Source organism: Plutella xylostella, chromosome 16 (genome assembly GCF_932276165.1).
Source record: "Plutella xylostella chromosome 16, ilPluXylo3.1, whole genome shotgun sequence".
Taxonomy (NCBI): Eukaryota; Metazoa; Arthropoda; class Insecta; order Lepidoptera; family Plutellidae; genus Plutella; species Plutella xylostella.
In genome coordinates this window covers 395,017-416,131 of record NC_063996.1, presented here as the reverse complement: position 1 = coordinate 416,131, position 21,115 = coordinate 395,017, and the positions used below count along the sequence as shown (strand labels likewise).

At 39.4% G+C, this 21,115-nt stretch overlaps 1 protein-coding gene and 1 non-coding gene across 2 annotated transcripts in view; both read right to left on the bottom strand.

Annotated features, from left to right (window-relative positions):
- LOC105382315 overlaps nt 1-21,115 on the bottom strand; it is a 50,466-nt gene that overhangs the window by 27,545 nt on the left and 1,806 nt on the right. Inside the window, exons 2-4 of the mRNA XM_048626512.1 lie at nt 15,026-15,078; nt 13,357-13,532; nt 12,849-13,263 (exon numbers count right to left, since the gene is read on the bottom strand). Of these exons, the coding sequence (XP_048482469.1) occupies nt 12,849-13,263; nt 13,357-13,532; nt 15,026-15,066 (632 nt within the window). The 5' untranslated portion in view covers nt 15,067-15,078. The remainder of the gene's footprint in view (nt 1-12,848; nt 13,264-13,356; nt 13,533-15,025; nt 15,079-21,115) is intronic.
- On the bottom strand, nt 13,586-13,657 carry Trnac-gca. Its single transcript has one exon. It is a non-coding gene; the product is annotated as a tRNA-Cys (tRNA).

Genomic DNA, 21,115 nt, shown 5'->3' with positions numbered 1-21,115 from the left:
GCTAAAATGTTAGATGCGTCTACTTATATGAAAGGCAATGTGTATGAATCAACTGAAGAGATTTATATCGAATATAAGTCTGAGTTAAAGGAAGAGTTGAGTAGATTGCAAAGGTTGATTCAGACACCTGTGCCTTCGGGGTCGGGGAAGCAGAGCGATAACAATAGTAACATAAGATTGCCTAAGATATCCATACCAACCTTTTCTGGTAAATATGATGAGTGGGTTACCTTTAAAGATCTCTTTGACTCGTTAATCCGAACAAACGATTCTTTAGACGAAGTGCAGAAACTACACTACTTAAAGGGCTACCTTGTAGGTGAAGCGGAGCAGTTAGTCAGACACATCCCTATAAGTAGAGATAATTTTGAAGTTTGTTGGGGTCAGTTAGAGTCACGGTACAACAATAAAAAATATTTGGCAAATTGTATACTCAAAAGAATGTTTGATAAGAAACCTCTTCAAGGTGAATCGTCTGGTGCAATCAAAGAGTTGCTAGATACAACAAATGAATGTCTTCATGCACTTTTGAGTTTAGGTGTCGACATCAAGTCGTGGGACATTATGGTCATCTATGTAATCTCTTTAAAACTGGATCCAGAGTCGAGAAAGTTATGGGAAGCTAGGACCAGCGATTCATCATCAGAACTCCCAGAGTTAGTGGTTTTCAAAGAGTTTCTTGAGGAAAGATTTAGATCTCTAGAGTTTTTGGATGGTAAAGGTAATGCAAAGGTAACTCAGCCCAATTACAGTAATCATATTAAGTCACTGCACACAACTGAAAGTTCTTCAGTTACCTGTAAATATTGTTCAGATGCCCACAAAATTGCTAATTGTAAAAGTTTTGGTAAGGAGGATGTAGAGGCGCGGCGTGAGTTTGTCCGAAGCAGCAAGCTTTGTTTCAATTGTCTAGCACCGAACCACACCGTGTACCTTTGTAGGGTGATCACACGATGCCGAGTGTGTCACAAAAAGCACCATTCTCTCTTACATACACAAAAATGTCCCGTAAGGTTGTCCGGGAACAAAGTCGAGGAAGGAGTTACGCCCTTCAATTCACCAACTGTCCCAGGTGAATCAAATAAGATTGTTTCCTGTTCCACTAGTATGCAGAGTCAGGTGCTCCTAGCTACTGCTTTAGTGCAGGTCGAGTCTTCAGCAGGAAACAAAGTGCTTCGCAGTCTGTTAGATCAGGGTTCCCAAGCCTCTTTCATAACCGAAGCTGCCGTGCAGCGCCTGCGGTTACAAAGAGTGCCCCACAAATGTGTTGTCTCAGGTGTCGGTAGTGACAAAAAGCCTTCATGTGCTTCTAAGTATGTCGTAGAAATACAAATTCAATCACTACACGACCCTGCTTGTATAGTTAAGGTCAAGGCACACGTTTTGAGAGAACTTACAAGTTCTATTCCTGATCAACAAGTGAAGCTTCAATGGTGGTCAGAGTTATTTCAGGTAAAGTTAGCAGACCCTACATTCGCAACCCCCAGCAAGATTGACTTGTTGTTAGGGGCAGAGGTTTGTGGCCAAATTATAGTCGATGGTTTAATCAGGGGCCCTCCGGGTACCCCATTGGCCCAAAACACAAAACTTGGTTGGATACTTTTCGGCCAAGTCACCAACGAATGCAAGGACAACAAGCTCTGTTCCACCACAAGTGTTGTTAATAATCATGCAAAAATATCTGAGAATGATTTTCAAGGGTTTTGGCAATTACAGTCACAGCATTCTCAGATGGTCGAAGAAAAGGTAGAAGTAGAGAGAGAAGGCGAGCAGATGTTTACAGAAACTGTCGCCAGGGGTGATGTACTGGCGGGCTGTCAATCTGTACAACAAGGTATCGATATTCACAAACAGATGACAGATCTATTGCAAACAGTTTTTGAAGCATTTGCCGCAGCCGTAGAGTTTCGCATCGTAGATGCAAGGGGGGAGGAAGATCACGTGATCAAACAGATCTCCGTACCTCGTCTGGAGCCGTATGGGGTAGCATTGTTATCCAATCTGTTGATTGACGTTGCAGAAGAGTTGAGTATCCCCGAACAGGTAGCAGAAGCTGGTTTAGAGTTGAAGTCAAATGCAACAGCTACTGTTATTTATTGTGTAGGATTAAAGAACACAGGAAACACCAAACTGAATCCGTTCATTGGCTCAAAGAGAGCCCTGAGGGTGGGCGGTGATGTTGATGAGGCTGGTGGTGACGAAAGGGTTAAACAACCAATCCTCAGGCTCCTTAAATTGAACTTACGATTCAAGTATTGGGTGTTCGATAGGATAAACCTTGCTAGGTTTTATGTACGCAAGTATGTAAAGTACAAATGTGCACATCCAACACCTGAACCTAGAGTCGGAGATATTTGTGTTGTAAGGGAGAATAGTATGACTCGGGCTCATGGACGTTATGATGACAAAGCAGCAAAGCAAGGCATGCTGGTTTGGACAATCGCACCTGTGTGGTTAGTCTTATATGTACTTAAGGAGATTGTCAAAAGATCAAGCACAAACTTTGTGTTTTACCAGTTGCTATTTGTTTTGTTATGTTGTTATTTAATATTTTAAGTGTTGTTTATGTAATGCAATATGTGTACTATTTGTTTTTGTTACTGAGATTTGTGTACTTTTAGTTTTGTTTATTTCAATGTATAGCGATTTCTACAGTTATTTGATGGACAGTGTGTCCATGGCGGGCGGTATGTTCAATCACTATCTGCATACAATGGCAACGAGTAAAGGTATCTATTGCTGAGGTAAATTTACAATATGATTAGTTAGATGTGATCATTATCGTCTGATTCACATAAAAGCATGTAACAGTAAGAATTATGGTAGGTAACTAGGCACCAGACACAGATAGTTTTCCTCACAAAAACGTAAATTATAAACAACTTTCCTATATTTTTTCAATAATTAAGCCACGGCACTCCCGGCACAGTCAATCAATTACGCTATGCCCCTATGTTCCAAGGCTCTCCGTCACGCAACGAATAAAGAGACAGTCATGTCCTGAGTAGGAAGTGCCGCTCCCCTCATGCAAATCACTAATAGTTAGGGGAGAAGAGGGCTGCATGGACGATATATTTTTATCCTTATTGGTAACTGTTTGATACTAACCGACGAGAATTATAGGGGGACAAGAGGATTTTTGTATGATATAATTAAGTTCAACTTACAAGATTGTTTGTTCCTAAAACTAGGACCTCTTTGTACTATTTTTATTGAATTCAACCTTTGTTTTATTATACGAATACTAACACGCAACCGGAACCACTCCCTGTCTGGTGCCAGGCTGAGTTCGTTGACCAAATTGTCAGAGTATCTACCTAGTATTTTTTTTACTATCCTAGTAGATATTCCATTGTAGGTGTAAAAATCAGTATGTATTAGGTCTAAACTACTTATGCTGTATTGCATTGCATTGCACGTATGAACTTTAATATAATAGGTAATTTAGGTTCATTTTACAAGTAAAGTCTAGTCAGTATAAGGTGCTAGAAATATTAATTTGTTTATTTATACTTTTATTGCACAATTTACAAAAGTACATGTACAATTGTACAATCAGGTATCAGGTGGACTTAATGCTAAGATCATTCTGTACCAGTCAAGCTGCAGGAGGTTCAGGAGCAGAAAGTAGTTAGTATTTAATATAACTAGTTAGGTACGATACCACTGGCGATACGATGCCTACGTATTGACTTTTTTTTATCAAGATCAATCATTATTACCCCAATACACACACACACACTCACGCCTTGTACTAATGTACTCTGGGGTAGGCAGAGGTGCATTGCTGCACCCACTTTTCGCCAAAGTGTTCTGTTAGTCCCAATGTAATAGGGGGCGAGCCTATTGCCATTTTACGGGCACATCCAAGACCCGAGAACAAATATCTGTGTTTAAACAAATATCTGCCCCAGCCGGGAATCGAACCCGGGACCTTCGGCTCAGTAGTCAGGGTCACTAACCACTACGCCATTCGGACGTCGGTAGGTTGACCCTGTGTTTAGCCGATTGTGAAATTGGCACTTAGCAAGGTAGTGCTGCAGAATGTTCATTGCATGTAACTTGATAACCTATCAGGAAACTTTGTGGCGAAGAACACTAAAAACTGACGAAAGAAATTCTAGGCACCACATTAAAACTACAACTAAACTAACTATTTAATGAAATGATTATAAAATGGATTCCATAAACATTTACCTACTTTACCACACGGGTGAACATGAAAAACAACACAAAACGCAGGTATAGGACATAATAAAATTATAGTAGGTAGGTATTATCGAATTCAATGCCGATGCCGTGGGTGGCTACAATATTTGTAATTACCTATAGCAATAACTTCACATTAATCTAGATATTTGTATTAACTGGCAAACAATTTTAGAAGCTCTCTGACGGCTGATTTTTGACTGATTTGCATGATTGCATCAGAACGAATAATTTGGAATTCCTCAAATACACAACAGTTTCCGAATTTTTATAATTTATTTTCTTTTTCATCGGGTATGGCACGGAAGATATTGTTCGGAGTTCTATTATAGCAAAGCAAGATTCCATTCATAGCTTCGTAGTTCGTAGTACAGTGCGGGTGAACGACCCTACCATACCCGATGGCCTTTGAGGCTGCATAGCTGTCGGTCAGTAACTAACTCTGTATTATATCTGCAATTCTGCACTCACATATAGCACAGCTACTTTTATGGTAGCAAGTTTCGGTCCTTCCTGAAGGTTTAGGTCATAACGTGAGCAATTGTGATCTGGCTTGAAATGCGAAATGATATTGCCTAAGGTTTTTGTTGACATGCTGGTTTCGGCTGGGTAATCTTTATCATATGTTTGGGTCTTCTAAAATCAAATGAAGCTAGTTAAGTAATGATTGGTCATCCCACAATCCCACATTGTTAAGTGCGAGGTAGCAAGTAGCCTCCACGTATATTGCAATAATAAGCCATGTCGGTTGTCGGTCTGTTTGCACAGATGTGAGACCAAGGATCAGCGTATTGATCAAGTCTAAGTCTGGCGAAAAACATAACAAGGTTGATATGGAGCAAATTGGTATATAGGATTTGGTAGTTTGTTCTTGTACTAAGTAGTATTTTTTGTGTGAAGGAATTCGTTTTTTATCCTTCGATTGCATTGTGCATTGGTGATGTCTAGATCTACTTTAACAATCCTGTCTTTTAAATCCGTGGGATCCATTCGTATACTATTTCTTGAGAACCGTCATGTGTGAGTTACTTCTGAGTTCTCAAATAAAAACCCAAGTGGTTATACTACACACTGTTTTTATCAACACACATGACGACGACGTCACAATCACAAGTGTTTGAATAAGATAACACTAACAATAATGTGAATATCCCACCATTGCCAGAAGGCATAAGGATAAATAATTGTTAATGCTGTCATTAAGAGGAGAGTATAGCTTCGCGATCCTAGCGAAATAGGTATTTAGGAAAAGTATTGCTGTCGCTCGTGCACTCGCCCGCGCCGGGCACCGCACACACACATGCAAGTAGCGTCACGCACACATCGATGGACGCTGCCGCGCCGCCACCGCCGCCACCGCCGCCACCGCGCCGCCGCGCCGGTTGGCGAGAAATTGCGACCAAACACGGAGTGTCTTCGTCTTACCTTCATATTATTATTTCTGTGTTGTGATTGTTAGTTGTGACTTGTGAGCGAAACTTGAAATTATTGAAGATAAATAGAAAAAAGTATAAGTAATTAGTGATAATTTCATGTGATGTGAGTAAGTATTTTATTATGTAGGTAATTAATTACCTATGTACCTAGTAACGAGTTAGTAGGTAAGTACATAAAATGGATTTTTGATGATTGGAAAATAGACCTTTTGCCGGTACTTGGACTATCATTTTGTATGTAAGGTTATTTAGATCTACTCGTATATATGCAGTGAATCTAAAAAACATTATGATAGTTTTGTAAAAATATAAGTTTATAAGTACCTACTAACAAAGTTTCGGGGCTGTTTATAAATGTTGAGTTGTCTTAGTATTTATTTCTTTTAGCATGAGAAGCAAAAGCAAGGAGTCTAAACTTTCAAGCGAGACACTCGAGCTTATGAGGCAGAGACGCGAATTTCCGTCGGCAGGTGACACTTCGTCAGAACTACGGGTACTGAACAAGCGTATAAAGAAGCTGATACGAAGAGATCTCCGTCGCTCCAACACACGCGCCATAGAAGCAGCAATTGAGCAAAATCGGGGGTCAAAAGTCTTCGTTCAGCAACTTGGGAGAGGCCACTTGACGAAATTGAGGTCTGCAGATGGTAATATCGTTGCCTCTAAGCCGGAGGTTCTTGCCGAAATCGAAGGTTTTTACGGACAACTTTATGCTTCACACGAGCAGAAGTCTGTGGCTCAGCTCACCAATTCCAGAGCGCCACTAATACGCCACTACACTGACGACATCCCTGACGTCGACATAGGCGAGATTAGGATAGCCCTTGCAGCTTAAAAACAACAAGGCTCCGAGTGAAGACAGAATTACTACAGAGCTTCTGAAAGCTGGAGGTATTGCAATCCTCGAACAGCTCCAGAGGCTCTTCAATTCGGTTCTTCACAATGGCATTACACCGGAGGCATGGTCTGAGAGCGTCGTGGTATTGTTCTTTAAGAAGGGTGACAAAACCCTTCTGAAGAACTATAGACCGATCACGCTTTTAAGCCATGTATACAAGCTGTTCTCAAGGGTTATCACGAACCGTCTTGCCCAAAAGTTATCCGAGTTTCAGCCCCCAGAGCAGGCCGGGTTTCGAAAAGGCTTTAGTACAATGTGGTCTATTGTACTACACAGTAAGGCAGATTATACAGAAGACCGAAGAGTATAATCAGCCTCTGTGTCTAGCCTTTGTGGACTATGAAAAAGCCTTCAACTCCATCGAGACCTGGGCAGTTTTGGAATCCTTGCAGAGATGCCAAATCGATTGGCGCTATATCGAGGTGTTGAGATGTCTGTACAATGCCGCTACTATGACTGTCCAAGTACAGGACCACAAGACAAGACCTATCCAACTGCAACGTGGAGTGAGACAGGGGGATGTGATATCTCCGAAACTGTTCACCAATGCATTGGAAGATGTCTTTAAGACGTTGGACTGGAAAGGACATGGCATATGTATAAATGGTGAGTACATGTCACACCTCCGCTTCGCGGATGACATCGTTATTATGGCAGAATCTCTGCAGGAACTCAGCTGGATGCTAAGTGGCCTAAATGCTGCTTCCCGACGTGTAGGCCTCGGTATGAACTTGGACAAGACGAAAGTCATGTACAATGCTCACATCAAACCGGAGCCGGTCGCCGTTGGTGAGGCAACAATAGAAGTTGTGCAAGAATATGTCTACCTCGGACAGACTATTCGACTAGGCAGAAGCAACTTCAACAAGGAGGCTGCAAGGCGCATCCAACTGGGTTGGGCTGCATTCGGGAAACTTCGTCACATATTCTCCTCGGCCATTCCTCAGAGCCTGAAGACAAAAGTCTTCAACCAGTGCGTCCTGCCAGTGATGACGTATGGTGCAGAGACGTGGACACTGATGGTAGGACTGGTCCACCGATTTAAAGTCGCTCAGCGAGCTATGGAGAGAGCTATGCTTGGGGTTTCTCTGATGGATCGTATCAGAAATGAGGTTATCCGTCAGAGGAATAAGTTTACCGACATAGCTGTCAAAATTTGCAAGCTGAAGTGGCAGTGGGCTGGTCATATCTGCCGAAGAACCGATAACCGTTGGGGTAGACGAGTTCTCGAGTGGAGACCACGATCAGGCAAACGCAGCGTGGGACGCCCTCCTGCCCGCTGGACTGACGACCTTAGGCGGGTGGCGGGTAGTGGTTGGATGAAGAAGGCCGAGGACCGAGTGTTGTGGCGCTCCTTGGGAGAGGCCTATGTCCAGCAGTGGATGATTATTGGCTGATGATGTCTTAGTATACTTTTACCTAAGTAATTATATCATAGAATACATTTTATTATTCGCTTTTGTGGCCTCAAGTCAATTATAGTAAGTAAGTAAGTATTATATTTTTATGTAAGTAACTATGTTAGTTTAGATGTAAGTTAATAAAATTTCCTAAGTAACCTAATCCATGTTGAGTGAGGATTAAATATAATATAGTCACTAGTCATTTTTTGCTTGAAAACCTACCTACTAGTACTTTAAACTTTTCCTATTCATATCTTTTTATATACAGGGTGTCCCAAATTAAAGTGCCCATCCAAATTATAGTGACTTAATTTTAAAAACAACTTTTATTTTTCGCCTTTGGAAATTCGTGAAAAAAAATCTACTGTCTATAGTAAAAAAATCTCATAGCCAACAAAGTTTCTATGAATTAGCAAAAATAAAATTCGCAAACAATCAAAAGTCTTAAAACAAAAGATGTTTAGAATGACGAGTTGTGTCACTATGATTCGGATGTGCAATTTAACATGGGACATCCTGTATATCTATAGATATCGATAACGCAGGCGGGATCCCATCTCTACTATCGACTTCACTATGGACATCCCTATCGTACGTGTGCTTAGCTTCCCCCCCCCGACCCTCAATCGTGCGATAGAGAGCACTGCAGCTCGGGACTGACAATAGGTACTTTTCTTGATGAAATTCTGGTTTTGGGAGAAAACGTTTTACACTAACTAAATATCAACCAATCTCTTTGATTTTAGTGTCAATCGATTCAGCTTAATATATTCTAGGTTTATAGGTTTCGCTTTTTTTTTAAAAATACGTTGTTATTGATCCACAAACGGCTTAATTCAACAAAGTCGCAATCACAAAAAAAACATTATTTGAGGTGCCTTTAAGTTTGAATCTATAGAAAATTTTGAAAAAAGGAAAACCTATAAACCTAGTTATTCCTTGTGTCAATAACATATTAAAAAATCATGGAGATTGGATAATATTTAGGGGTAGTAAAACGTTTTCTCTTTTTGTATGGACGAGCAAGTGCTATACTCTACTCTTAACATGACTAAGTAAACAAGTTATTTCGCTAATTAATATCCTCCGTACGTCCGCTATTGTCGAATATTCAAATATCTCATACGACGTGTTCGTTTCTGTCAATTTCTTTCCACATCTCATTACAAAATCGCTCAACGAGACCTTTGCAACATCTGTAGTATATTTTTACAAAAGCTAAAGTAAACCAAATTAAAGCAATCCTTGTGATGCATGCACTGGCGCCAAGCCCTGAGGTTCGTTTAAATTTAATGGCTTCTGGCGTCGCGTCCTTGCAGGCGACATGTTGCATTCCGTGCGATCTTGCGGTAAACACTCGTACGGTATTGTGTTTCATTCAATTTAATTGCTTTGAAGAACTCGTTCGTCTTTCTATTAATTGCGGCTGCACCGCAAATAGTTCTGCTGCTGCTGATAACGGTATAGCCGTTCAATAATAATTAAGCATTATCAATAATAGGGTATACGGTATCGGTATACTGGCAAAATGTCTTAATTTTTTATGTTACAGGGTCTATTGTATCTTTCGCGTAAGCGTATGTGAGTTACGTGCGAGCGAAAGTGACGCCACCTGAGTACAGCATCTGAGTAATTTCCATTATTCTGTTTCTGTTTAAAGACTTTCTTCTGACATTATTATTGTTTTTTTCTGAGGTAACCGGAGAGGACACTGAGGCCAAGATAAATAGACGAAACTAAGACGGAGTCTTAGCTTAAGCACATGCTAAGAACACGAATTCACTAAAATAGACACTACTTGAGCACAGACTATGCCAGTAAGTTCGCACTCTGACTTAGCCAAGTTCGAGTTCACATTTGTCAAGACTTGGCCCTTGCTTAGCATACATACAATTTTGTCTATTGTCACATCTGCCACACTCTCAGGAAATTATTATTCTAAGCTCTCAGGCTATCCACAGACCACATTTATACCAAATTCTCTAAAAAACTACGGAATGAAACCATGACCACAGATAAATAAATATATATTTGACGCAGATTTGACAAAACAGGTTCTAAGACAGTGACTTAGCCGAGCAAACGCTAAGTAGTGTCTATTTTAGAGACTCATTGCAACTCGACTTAGTTCAGGTGAAGTCGTACTTGGCTAAGCATTAGTTTGAGCAAGTGCTAAGCAACGACTATTTATCTGGGCCTGAGTGCAAACGAACAGTTTCATTCTTGTAACATTTGCAAAGATGGACAGACGCAGAAACTGGTTTTGCAGAGGAGAAAGTCTTGCAACTCTTGCACTATACATGCAAAGAAGCGATATTGTAATAAATACTGAAGTACTGATTTGGTTATCTCCATTTTAAATACCTAATAAGTAGGTACTTACTCCATAATTAGCGATACGCACTAAAAATAAAAAAGAGCGCCAAAATTCTATAATAGAGATAGGACTGAGATAAATAGGTGCTTTGCTTAGACAATTATTTTAAATATGGATAGCTAAAAGATAGCATTGTTAATCAATCACATTATCAGGAAAAGGTTTGCGGTTTGATAAGTTTACAGCGATAAGTTCCGTGCGAGTAAACATTTGTCACAATATTCGATACGATAACAAAGAACCATTGGTGGCCTCTTTAAAAAAAATACTTAGTTACTTATTGTTTTCTCTATTTATAAACTACACAAATCATCAATGGCTGTTATTGGAAATCTAGAATTTGAGTGGTAAAGATGGGAAAATTGTCGAGAAGCAAGAGCCGAAAAAAACCAAAAGAGGCTGGAAGAAAATTACTGTTGGTGCTTGCATTTTTACCCTCTATTGCTAGTTTGACCAATACTATGTACCTACACATTCAATCTACCAAGAAACAGTTTAGTTTACGCCAATGCATGCATACGTTACGAGTGCGTTGTTGTTACGAGTTGCGATTGTGACACACAAGACAATAAGACGTAGCAATATGAGAGGTTGTCATTGCCACAGTTTCGACTTGCTTTTTGCATTTGGCATTGAGTTCGTGCTTGCATCAGCAATTATCAGTTACACGTACAGTCGTACACCTACACACTGATAGTGTCTTTGGCAATGCCCGACTCGGGATCTTATCTGAACCACGGTATGTCAATGAATAAGTTATTGGAAGATGAGGCGCATTAATCGCGAATGGCCGGACCCGTGCAGCGGGGACTGGAATGTGAGCTTATGATGAGAAAGCCATCGAATTCATGCAGTGGCACACGGGCAGACTTAGAATCCTTGCAGAGATCTCAAATCGAGTTTCGCGAAGTGTTTTGAAGTGAATGTAGTAGTCTGTACAACGCAGCAGTAACTTTACTGTTTCAGTATAGGTCTGAAACCACCAAACAAGGACACAAAACAAAGCATATCCAATGTGACCAAGGAGTGAGAGAGGAATGTGATATTCCGACACTGTTTAGGTACCAATGCATTGGAAGCATTGATATATATTGGAAGATAGATGTATTTTACACGTTGGCCTGGAATATGTATGTCGAGGACCTTTCACACCTCCGCATCGCGGATGTCATTGTTATGTATGGTCATGGCGGCGTCTCTGCAGGAACACAGTGACATGCTTAGTGGCCTCCCAGCGTGTAGGGCTTGGATGAACTTGGACATGACGAAAGTCATGTTCAATGCATAGATAATAGTTAATAGATACAGACTCTAGCAAGCGGTTTTTAGTCAAAATTTCAAAAGTAGGTACCTACATATAATGGTCCAAAGGGTGTCTGTCCTAGTAAACAGAGGACTTAGTAACCAGGTGAGTAGTTCTCATACATAGGGAAGGGATGTAGGTAGTTAGGTTCATTACATCCGTACTTACCTATCTGTTAGGCCCTTTGGGTTACGTACATAAGTACTTACCTACCTATTGCAGTCGTTGCAACTGAATCAAGAAGGTACAAACTTAATACTTAATGATATACCTAGTCCTAGCTACTTGTTGTAGTAGGGACTAGGTAAGTAATTTACTTTCACATCACGAACTACATTCAACTGTAAATAGACAAGACAGACAGGCATTCACCATATTTGAATTAAGATGATTAACGACACACCACATAGCACATAACACGTAGGTAAATAGGTTCAAAATAAGTTACAACTTCATTCCAATTCGTATGTACACGTTTAAATGCTATAGCTTCATCTTCATCACAAATAAACACCTCGATAACACACCGTTTCGCGTTATAATGATCATCACACGGGTAACACACTTCACACAAAATAAACACGGGTTTTAATGAACCATCTTGGTAAAAACTTTTAGTTTATTTCATCTAAAGTTCAAAAGAAAGCACAACCGACCGCACGCCACATCCGTGCTGCGAACCAAACAACTTGCCGAATGTCATGTCGATGTATGCCGAGTCGGCTGCGAGAAAGAGATAAAAGAAGTCCGAATACCCTTCACTATAACCCCTCCGATATCGGAAGATCTTATGCAACGAACGCTGAACTTGAACACGGCTACCCGAACAACTTTATCGGATTGCATGCTCAGGCTGAAATTCCACGTGTGCGAGCGACGCGATCGGCGCCAAGAGAGAGACATCGCCATAGGTTCGAGGGAGATGCATAACGTCTTATACGAGGAGCATAGACGGGCGTGCGATGAATCAAATTATGGACGTAGTGTTCATGAATGGAAATTTGAAATTTATTTCTTTGTACAAAAGTTTGAAATTATCTGACAGATTTAAATGTGTTACTATAGAATATCTTGGCGCGGAAATTCAAATCGAACTGTGAAACTTTTTTATCAAGTGATGTTTTGTTTGGATTGTGGATTGAAAATGAATTTTAATTGAACTATAGGTATAACAAGTAAGTAGACAAGTACACCATGGCTGTAATGGGTTGATTGAACTGACCTTACTAACGTAATTGCTGATTTCGGTGTAGTATTTTTGGCCGTCTCATTTGCATTCGTCCAAATATGGTTGTTATTAATGTTCTTCGTTATTTTTAATTTATTTGAGTTCGCTTTCGGCTTCAACGTTGGCGGCAAAATGCTTTTTGGCGCTTCTGGGGCCTTGTTCTTTTCAACTTGCGACTTTTTTACGACCTGGAGCACTGCCTTGGGGCTTTTCAAGTCATTTTGGGATTTCCTCACGTTTTCTTTGAGTGGTCTAGTGGCCCCAGGGTCCGGGGCAACAGTTTTTGGCCTTCTTGGTCTTTCTGTAAGAGCACTGACTTTATGCTGTCGTTTTAGTGAGGATTTGGGTCGATCTGGAGCTTTGGTTAGCTGGTTAGCATTCTCATTTGTCTGATCTAGAGGTTCTAGCGCTGGAAACAGAAATGTAAGGTTTGTTGTGATGAGGTTTTAATAATTCATTAGAAGCTAGTGATCGTAACTAGACAGTCTAGTTAGGTACTCACCAGTCCTAGGTCGGTTCCTTGTGACAGGCTTGGTCTCCGCACTACCTATTTTGCTATTTTCGTCTTCACTGGTGGTAGAACAGGCGGTTGTTACCGCCTTGGATCGTGAACTAAATGTAGTCTTGAAAAAACTTGATGCTAATCCAGATTTCACTCGGCTAAATGCTGATTCTTGGCTAAAAAATAATGAAAGCGTATAAACAAAAAATAAAAAAACAAAAGAGCTACCAGGGGACACCCGGGTTTGAACCGGGGACCTCTCGATCTGCAGTCGAATGCTCTACCACTGAGCTATATCCCCACTTGTGACTCTGATTGAAATTACTCTATATTTTGTGCAGTACACAGCGCCATCTTTATGAATGTGTAACTATTATTTCGTTCCAAAATAATTTAATAGATGGCGCTAGCTGTCTGTTTTGATTGGTTTTGAGGTATTCCTCTTCTATGGCCAAGGGCCCTTTCGGAATGGGAAGCGGGAACTAATTTCATAGTTTGCTAAGGAACGTCCAACACGTGAAATAAAATATGTTTACTTAGGTACTTACTTAATGTTTTGAACTACTTTTGGTATATAATTATTTACTAAAAATGTACAATTACTGCATATAATAACTTAAGCCTAATAATAAATAATACACTATGTTACAACTTAAACTACCTATATATTATACAAAAAACTATAAAACTATAAATAAAATAGCCCTTCTAGCTCTGATCCCTGTGGAAGGGTCCCCAACACGCTGGCGACATTGCCCCGCTGGATCGCCATACTCAGGCGCTGGCGGAGGTACGCCCCGGCTCGTTTGTCACCTGAGACGTCTGCGAGCCGGGAAGTGATCTCCTTGACCAAACTTTTGGCGTCCGGACCCCATGGCCCCATGGTTTCAACACCAAACGGGAGAAATAAGTATGTGCTGTCGAGCGACCTGTATTTCTCCCGTTTCAGGTTTTCAGCAGTACCAGCCGCCGCTCCCGCTGCCCTGGATGTGTGTGGGACGTGTGACGCCGCCAGTGTGTCGACGCACGTGGCATCCCACACTAGCGACCTCCCGTGTGCCCAGGGAATGAGCGACATCCCGTCGGGCCTCTTCCCGTCGTCGCGAATGACACCGGCAGGTTCCAGCACCGCCGGAGTGTTGACTGACACTAGGGCCCGGCGCAGGATGTCGTTCAATGCGGCGTGGCGGGACAGGCGGCCGGCACTGCGTCTGCACGAGAGGCCATGGTGGCCGAGTTGGTTGACCTCCGCTCCGCATATGCAGTGATGGGGCTGGACAATTTTGATGCCAAGGCGAAGGCCGATCGCCGTCTGGAAAGACCTGTCGTCGAGGAAGGTTCCTATCTTCGGCGAGGGCAGGGCATGGAGCCAGACCCCTGACTCGCGTTCTGCTGTCGCCAGGAGTCTTGCCCTCTCTGTATCGTTAGTGCTCGTCTCGAGCAGGTGCCTTCCTGTAGACAGGCATTTGGGCTCGTCCCACAGACGTTGCGAGTGCGGGTTTTCGGGCAGTGCCTCACCAGTTTTGGTTATTTTTAATTTATCTTTTCATTGGATGAAGATTGTAATTAACGAAGAAATTCTTAGTCATAATACTTACTAGTAAAGTAAATAAGTAAGTAACTACTTACCTATACTTTAATATAAAAAAAACCGTCAAGTAACACTCACCCGCTTTTAGTGGGAGGCACCGGCGGCTCCCTCCTCTGCATACCCTCCCCGGTCTGTAACAACACCACATTTTAAACTAAATTATATTTCATAAACTAAAATACGTGCCTCCAGCTATAATCCTCCAAAATTTAAACTCAATAGAAACTATTTCTGATGATGCCAAAAAATAGTCGTGAAATAGTCATAAATAGTCGTGCTTTCCAAAAAAATAGTCGTATCATACTTTCGGAGTTAGAGCTATACTTTATGGAGGATTATAGCTGGAGGTCTCCAGCTATAATCCTCCAGCCTCTGCAGAACAAACGGTAAGGCCTATCGACTTGGTTAAGGTCTCAAAAAATAGTCGTGAAATAGTCGTAATGACATGCCAAATTTCAGAAATAGTCGTGAAAAGATACCAAAGATATAAAGGTACTTTGCTGCAGCCCTGGTGGAGGATTATAGCTGGAGGTTTTGAAAATATCGAATATCTTTGGAACTACTATGACTATCGGTTTGAATGATGTCTCAAAAAATAGTCGTGAAATAGTCGCTTCTATTTATTATAATTTTAAGCTTGATAAAAGCTGTTAAATAATTATATCAAATTCTTCATACAAATCAAAGTGGACGAGAATGCCAAAGCAAGCCAGTACACAAAAATAATAGCACCGTAGCATTGAAGTACTCATGTCGAATTTATCTATAAATCATTTATTTCGTCATACTTTGCATCAATAGTATCTAAACTAATCTTGGGTATGACATTTTATTGCTTTTGCTCTTAGCCTTTACCTTACTGTGTACAGAGAAAACGTATGCCTATACACGCACACATTTATCTCTGTTATCTTGACAAACGATAGCGATGACGACTACGGCGAAGTAGTACCTAGGTCAGTTATTGTCATCCCTTACTATTCCGTGATCAGACAAATATTGCTATCCTTGTCTCCTTTCTAACCGGCATGCATCGCACGCATAGAACGCGTGAACGAACGTGTCATCGGTTGCATCTTGACAAGCGATAGCAAAGCGGTATTTATTACGTCCCTTACTATCCCGGGATCACACAAATAGTGCTGTCTTGTTTTTTTATTAGCGTTGATGTGGCCGCCACCTCCGCCGGTGAAATTGGGATTAGTTTTATTGAAGACGCAGTACAGGGTAGCACTCAAGCGATAAGAATAAAATACGGTGTTTGAAATATAACTCATTTAATTACAATCACCGGCCGAATGTTCTTTTATTTATACTTAAGTTATTCATTAAACAATATTTAGGTAGATTAGGTTTCATACAATTATCTCAGTATTATTTGACTATTACCTATAAACATATTTAGTTTAATTTAAAATAATCACAGTTATTTTATTGCTAAGTAATAATATAATATTGACGTAGTTCAATAAAAAAAACATGGTATGAACTTAAATATGTAATTATTTCACTATAAAAAATAATTATTTTCTAGCCCTATATCATAATAAGCTTAAGTTAAAGTAATCACAGATTGTTCATTAGTAGGTTTAGGTAAGTATAATCACGGTTATTGTCATAATGAAATATAACTCATTTAATTACAATCACAGGCCGAAAGTACTTTTATTTATACTTAGGTTATTCATTAAACAATCTTTAGGTAGATTAGGATTTAATTATTTTTATTCTCTATAGTAAAAAGTCACGTGACCAACTAAGTTTCTATGAAAAATGATATATTTTTTTCGCGAATATTTAAATTCTGTTTTCAGTTTCGGGCTTAGATATACCATGCTGCACATGTAGCTTTCAGCTTAGTACACCCTTTTTGCCACACCTTGTATAATGGTTTTAATAAATATACCTAAATAACTTCGTAGGTGATTATAGGGTATCTATAATGCCCAGATAACTGAATCCTGTAGGTGTAGAACTTGCAAAAATTATCAACAGCCACTGTAGCTTGCGACGTTATTGAAGAACACACGTAAGCTGCGCTGAAAAAAAAATAAGGCAAATTAACGTCTTATTAATAAAAATATTTGTTTTTTTTTAATATTATATACATATATATATGATATACGAGTAGGTAGATACGAGTAGTAATAACGTTATTTCACCTAGACTATTTGTTTGGTAATTTATTGTCATTTGGAGACCACAGCAAACAGTGGAGTAAAATTTCTTATCAGTAACTTATTGCAACAATTACTTGAAACTGCGAACTTTTGTGCGAAAAGGGTAGAGTAGAAATACTGTTCATTAGTGTATTCGCCTTTTTCAATATATATGTCCGATAACCGACCTCTATTGTTTTTGAGCGAAAGAGATAGCTGAGAAAACAATTTGGCTTTTGTCCAAAACCGGTTTGGTCGGACGGTGCGTTTGAAACTTGTATGAAATTTCACAGGGTGTGAATTACTTACTTAGGTATTTAGTTCAGAAACACGTTTTTGTCGCTTGTAGCTGATAGGTACAAATGAGTTTTGACAAGTAAATTGGCTGTTATAACTTTATCAACTTCAGCACCACAACACTGTATAGGCCTAGCATAAGCACAATACCATATGAAAATAGTGATAAATTCTTACCCAGGATTTGTTATCTGGTAATCATGTATTCGGAGCCATTGCAGTTTTTTAAGCGCATTACATCAATGGAGTCATGATAATTTATCGGCGCATTACATCGATAGGCTGTGTTTTCACCTGAAATAATAATGGGTAGGCTTATAGGTAGGTTACACATATATTTTTTTAATACATATATTTATTTGCCTAGTTTCATTCAGAAATACAAACAATAACGCTTTTTTGCTATTGAGGGGTAAATATCCACATTTAACCAAGACTACCATATGTAGGTAATCGATGATACCCACATATTTTCGTATCTACTAAGATACTCGTATGTACATTAATGCCTTGATTGCATGTATGCACAATTTACTCGCTCATAGTGTAAAATTGCTAATTTAATAACAATCCCCATACATATTAAGCATAGATATTAAAAAAAAATTTGGCTACGTTACTTCAATAAAAAATCATGTTAATAAATAAGCTGAGCATAACAAAATGGGATGGCTTGCTTTGATATTGAGTATTAAAAAGGATACTTACTTGCAATATTCAAACATAGCACTCACTAAACACTCTGTCACTCTAGCACTCACTTATGTGCATCCACTAATATCTTTTAGAATATAACATCTTGAATATTCATTTGCGTATAGAGCACTCACAATATTTTAACAACCAACAATAACACCGATCGTGACCATAGTTTGCACTAAACTGTAAACAAATTATCAAACAAAACATGCAAAATACTAACCCCAACTTCACCGGTGGCGGCGCGCGGCGGCGCGCGGCGGCGGTCACATAAGGGACGTAATAAATACCGGTTTGCTATAGCTTGTCAAGATGTTATGCGGTCGCTCACGCGTTCTTTGCGTGCGATGCATGCCGGTTAGAAAGGAGACAAGGATAGCAATATTTGTCTGATCACGGGATAGTAAGGGATGACAATAACTGACCTAGGTACTACTTCGCCGTAGTCGTCATCGCTATCGTTTGTCAAGATAACAGAGATAAATGTGTGCGTGTATAGGCATACGTTTTCTCTGTACACAGTAAGGTAAAGGCTAAGAGCAAAAGCAATAAAATGTCATACCCAAGATTAGTTTAGATACTATTGATGCAAAGTATGACGAAATAAATGATTTATAGATAAATTCGACATGAGTACTTCAATGCTACGGTGCTATTATTTTTGTGTACTGGCTTGCTTTGGCATTCTCGTCCACTTTGATTTGTATGAAGAATTTGATATAATTATTTAACAGCTTTTATCGAGCTTAAAATTATAATAAATAGAAGCGACTATTTCACGACTATTTTTTGAGACATAATTCAAACCGATAGTCATAGTAGTTCCAAAGATATTCGATATTTTCAAAACCTCCAGCTATAATCCTCCACCAGGGCTGCAGCAAAGTACCTTTATATCTCTGCTATCTTTTGACGACTATTTCTGAAATTTGGCATGTCATTACGACTATTTCACGACTATTTTTTGAGACCTTAACCAAGTCGATAGGCCTTACCGTTCGTTCAGAAGAGACTGGAGGATTATAGCTGGAGACCTCCAGCTATAATCCTCCATAAAGTATAGCTCTAACTCCGAAAGTATGATACGACTATTTTTTTGGAAAACACGACTATTTATGACTATTTCACGACTATTTTTTGGCATCATCAAAAATAGTTTCTATTGAGTTTCAATTTTGGAGGATTATAGCTCGAGGGACGTACTAAAATGGGTAAGTATATTACTGTATGTTATGTTTTCTATAGTAAAATAATTATCTCTCTCTCTATCTCAACAAGCATTTATCTATAAAATCGACGTATGTTACAGGCTGTTCCAAAAAGGGTTTAGGTACTAAGCCGAAAGGGGGTGACTCAAGGGGTCATTCTCCATAGTAAATAGTCACGTGACCAACAAAGTTTCTATAAAAAAGGATTACTTAATATAAAAAAATAGGTGTGAAAACTTTATTGGCTTGTGTGTAAACCTAATGTCAATTTATAATATGTAATAGGTAGTATAAGTTGTTTGTTTTCCAAATAAAGAAAATTAAAATTAAAATGATGATGCAGACGAGCTGTAGTTTGATATAGGGCCCTTGCGAAAAGAAACAGTAAAATTATGCGAACTACTCAGGTACCCTATTAGATACGATATGGTTGTACTTATAGTTGAGTAAGTACTTACCTAATTGAATTTATAAGGTTGTAACTATTGCTTTTAGGTTTAACAAAAATAAAAACTCGCGGCAATAGTATAGTTATACCTACTTATTAAATTATGAACGATGTTCAAGATGTTCATCTTAGGTTTAACCGGTTAATCTGAAGTTAACTTATATCTTCACACTGCCGTAATGTAACATGCAATGTAATGCCGTAATGTAACATGTAACACATAGGTAGATAGATATATGTATAATGTGTAAGTAGGTACTTAACCTAACCTTGTAGAATGGTATCATATCGTCTTATCTTGCTAGACGAACATTGTCCTAATTTTAAACTAAATAAATTATGTTTCGTCCACAACACAGGGTGAAGTTTTATCAGTGCAACAACGGTATATATATGTCGCAGGCAACTGGTTTAATCTCCTGTTTGATTGAACCACTAGCCCGTTCATTGGATGGCGCTATTCAGTTGTATGACTAAAGGACAACTCGTCAAGTCGTTGATTGTAACGTTCGACGTCTTGACTGAATGTCATTCAGCGAAGTCGTTGAATGGGATATAGTATAGCAACTTTGTACTGTCTGGTTAGGGTGAACATCACCAGACAAGAGTCAACAAAAAGACTATGTTACAAAGCTCTTATCTCACAAATTAACTAAACAATAACAATAAACGTTCCTTCATATTGTTGTTCATAATTATCCAGTTTCGCCACTTTTTTTCTTTGAAACTATGCGCCCGCGGGGTAATAATAGGTAAATCCATGTTGTCACACTATTTAACACAAATAACGCACTTTAAAGCTAATTTATTTGCAAAAAACTAACAATATAGGTGCTTTTTGTGTCAGCTGTTAGCTGTTAGACGCCATATTTGTTTTATTCACCACCTGACTCATTTTAAGTCAGCTAACTAGTTGGACGTTTTGTGACGCTTGCACAATCAACGTTCGGCCTAGTCATACAACTGAACAGCGCCATCCAATGAACGGGCTAGTGGTTCAATCAAACAGGAGATTAAACCAGTTGCCTGCGACATATATATTAGTTAACAATCAACATAGATACCAAATAAGTATATAATTACTATATCTGCCTATACTATACATATCCTAATCCTAACTAATATTATAAAAGCGAAAGTAACTGTGTCTGTCTGTCTGTCTGTCTGTCTGTCTGTCTGTTACTCTTTCACGCAAAAACTACTGAACGGATTTGAATGAAATTTGGTATACATACGGTCTAGACCCTGGGAAAGAACATAGGCTACTTTTTATCCCGGAATTCCCACGGGAAAACTTTTTAAGGCGAAGCGAAGCGCGCGGGAACAGCTAGTATTACATATAAGTATTAAGTACCTA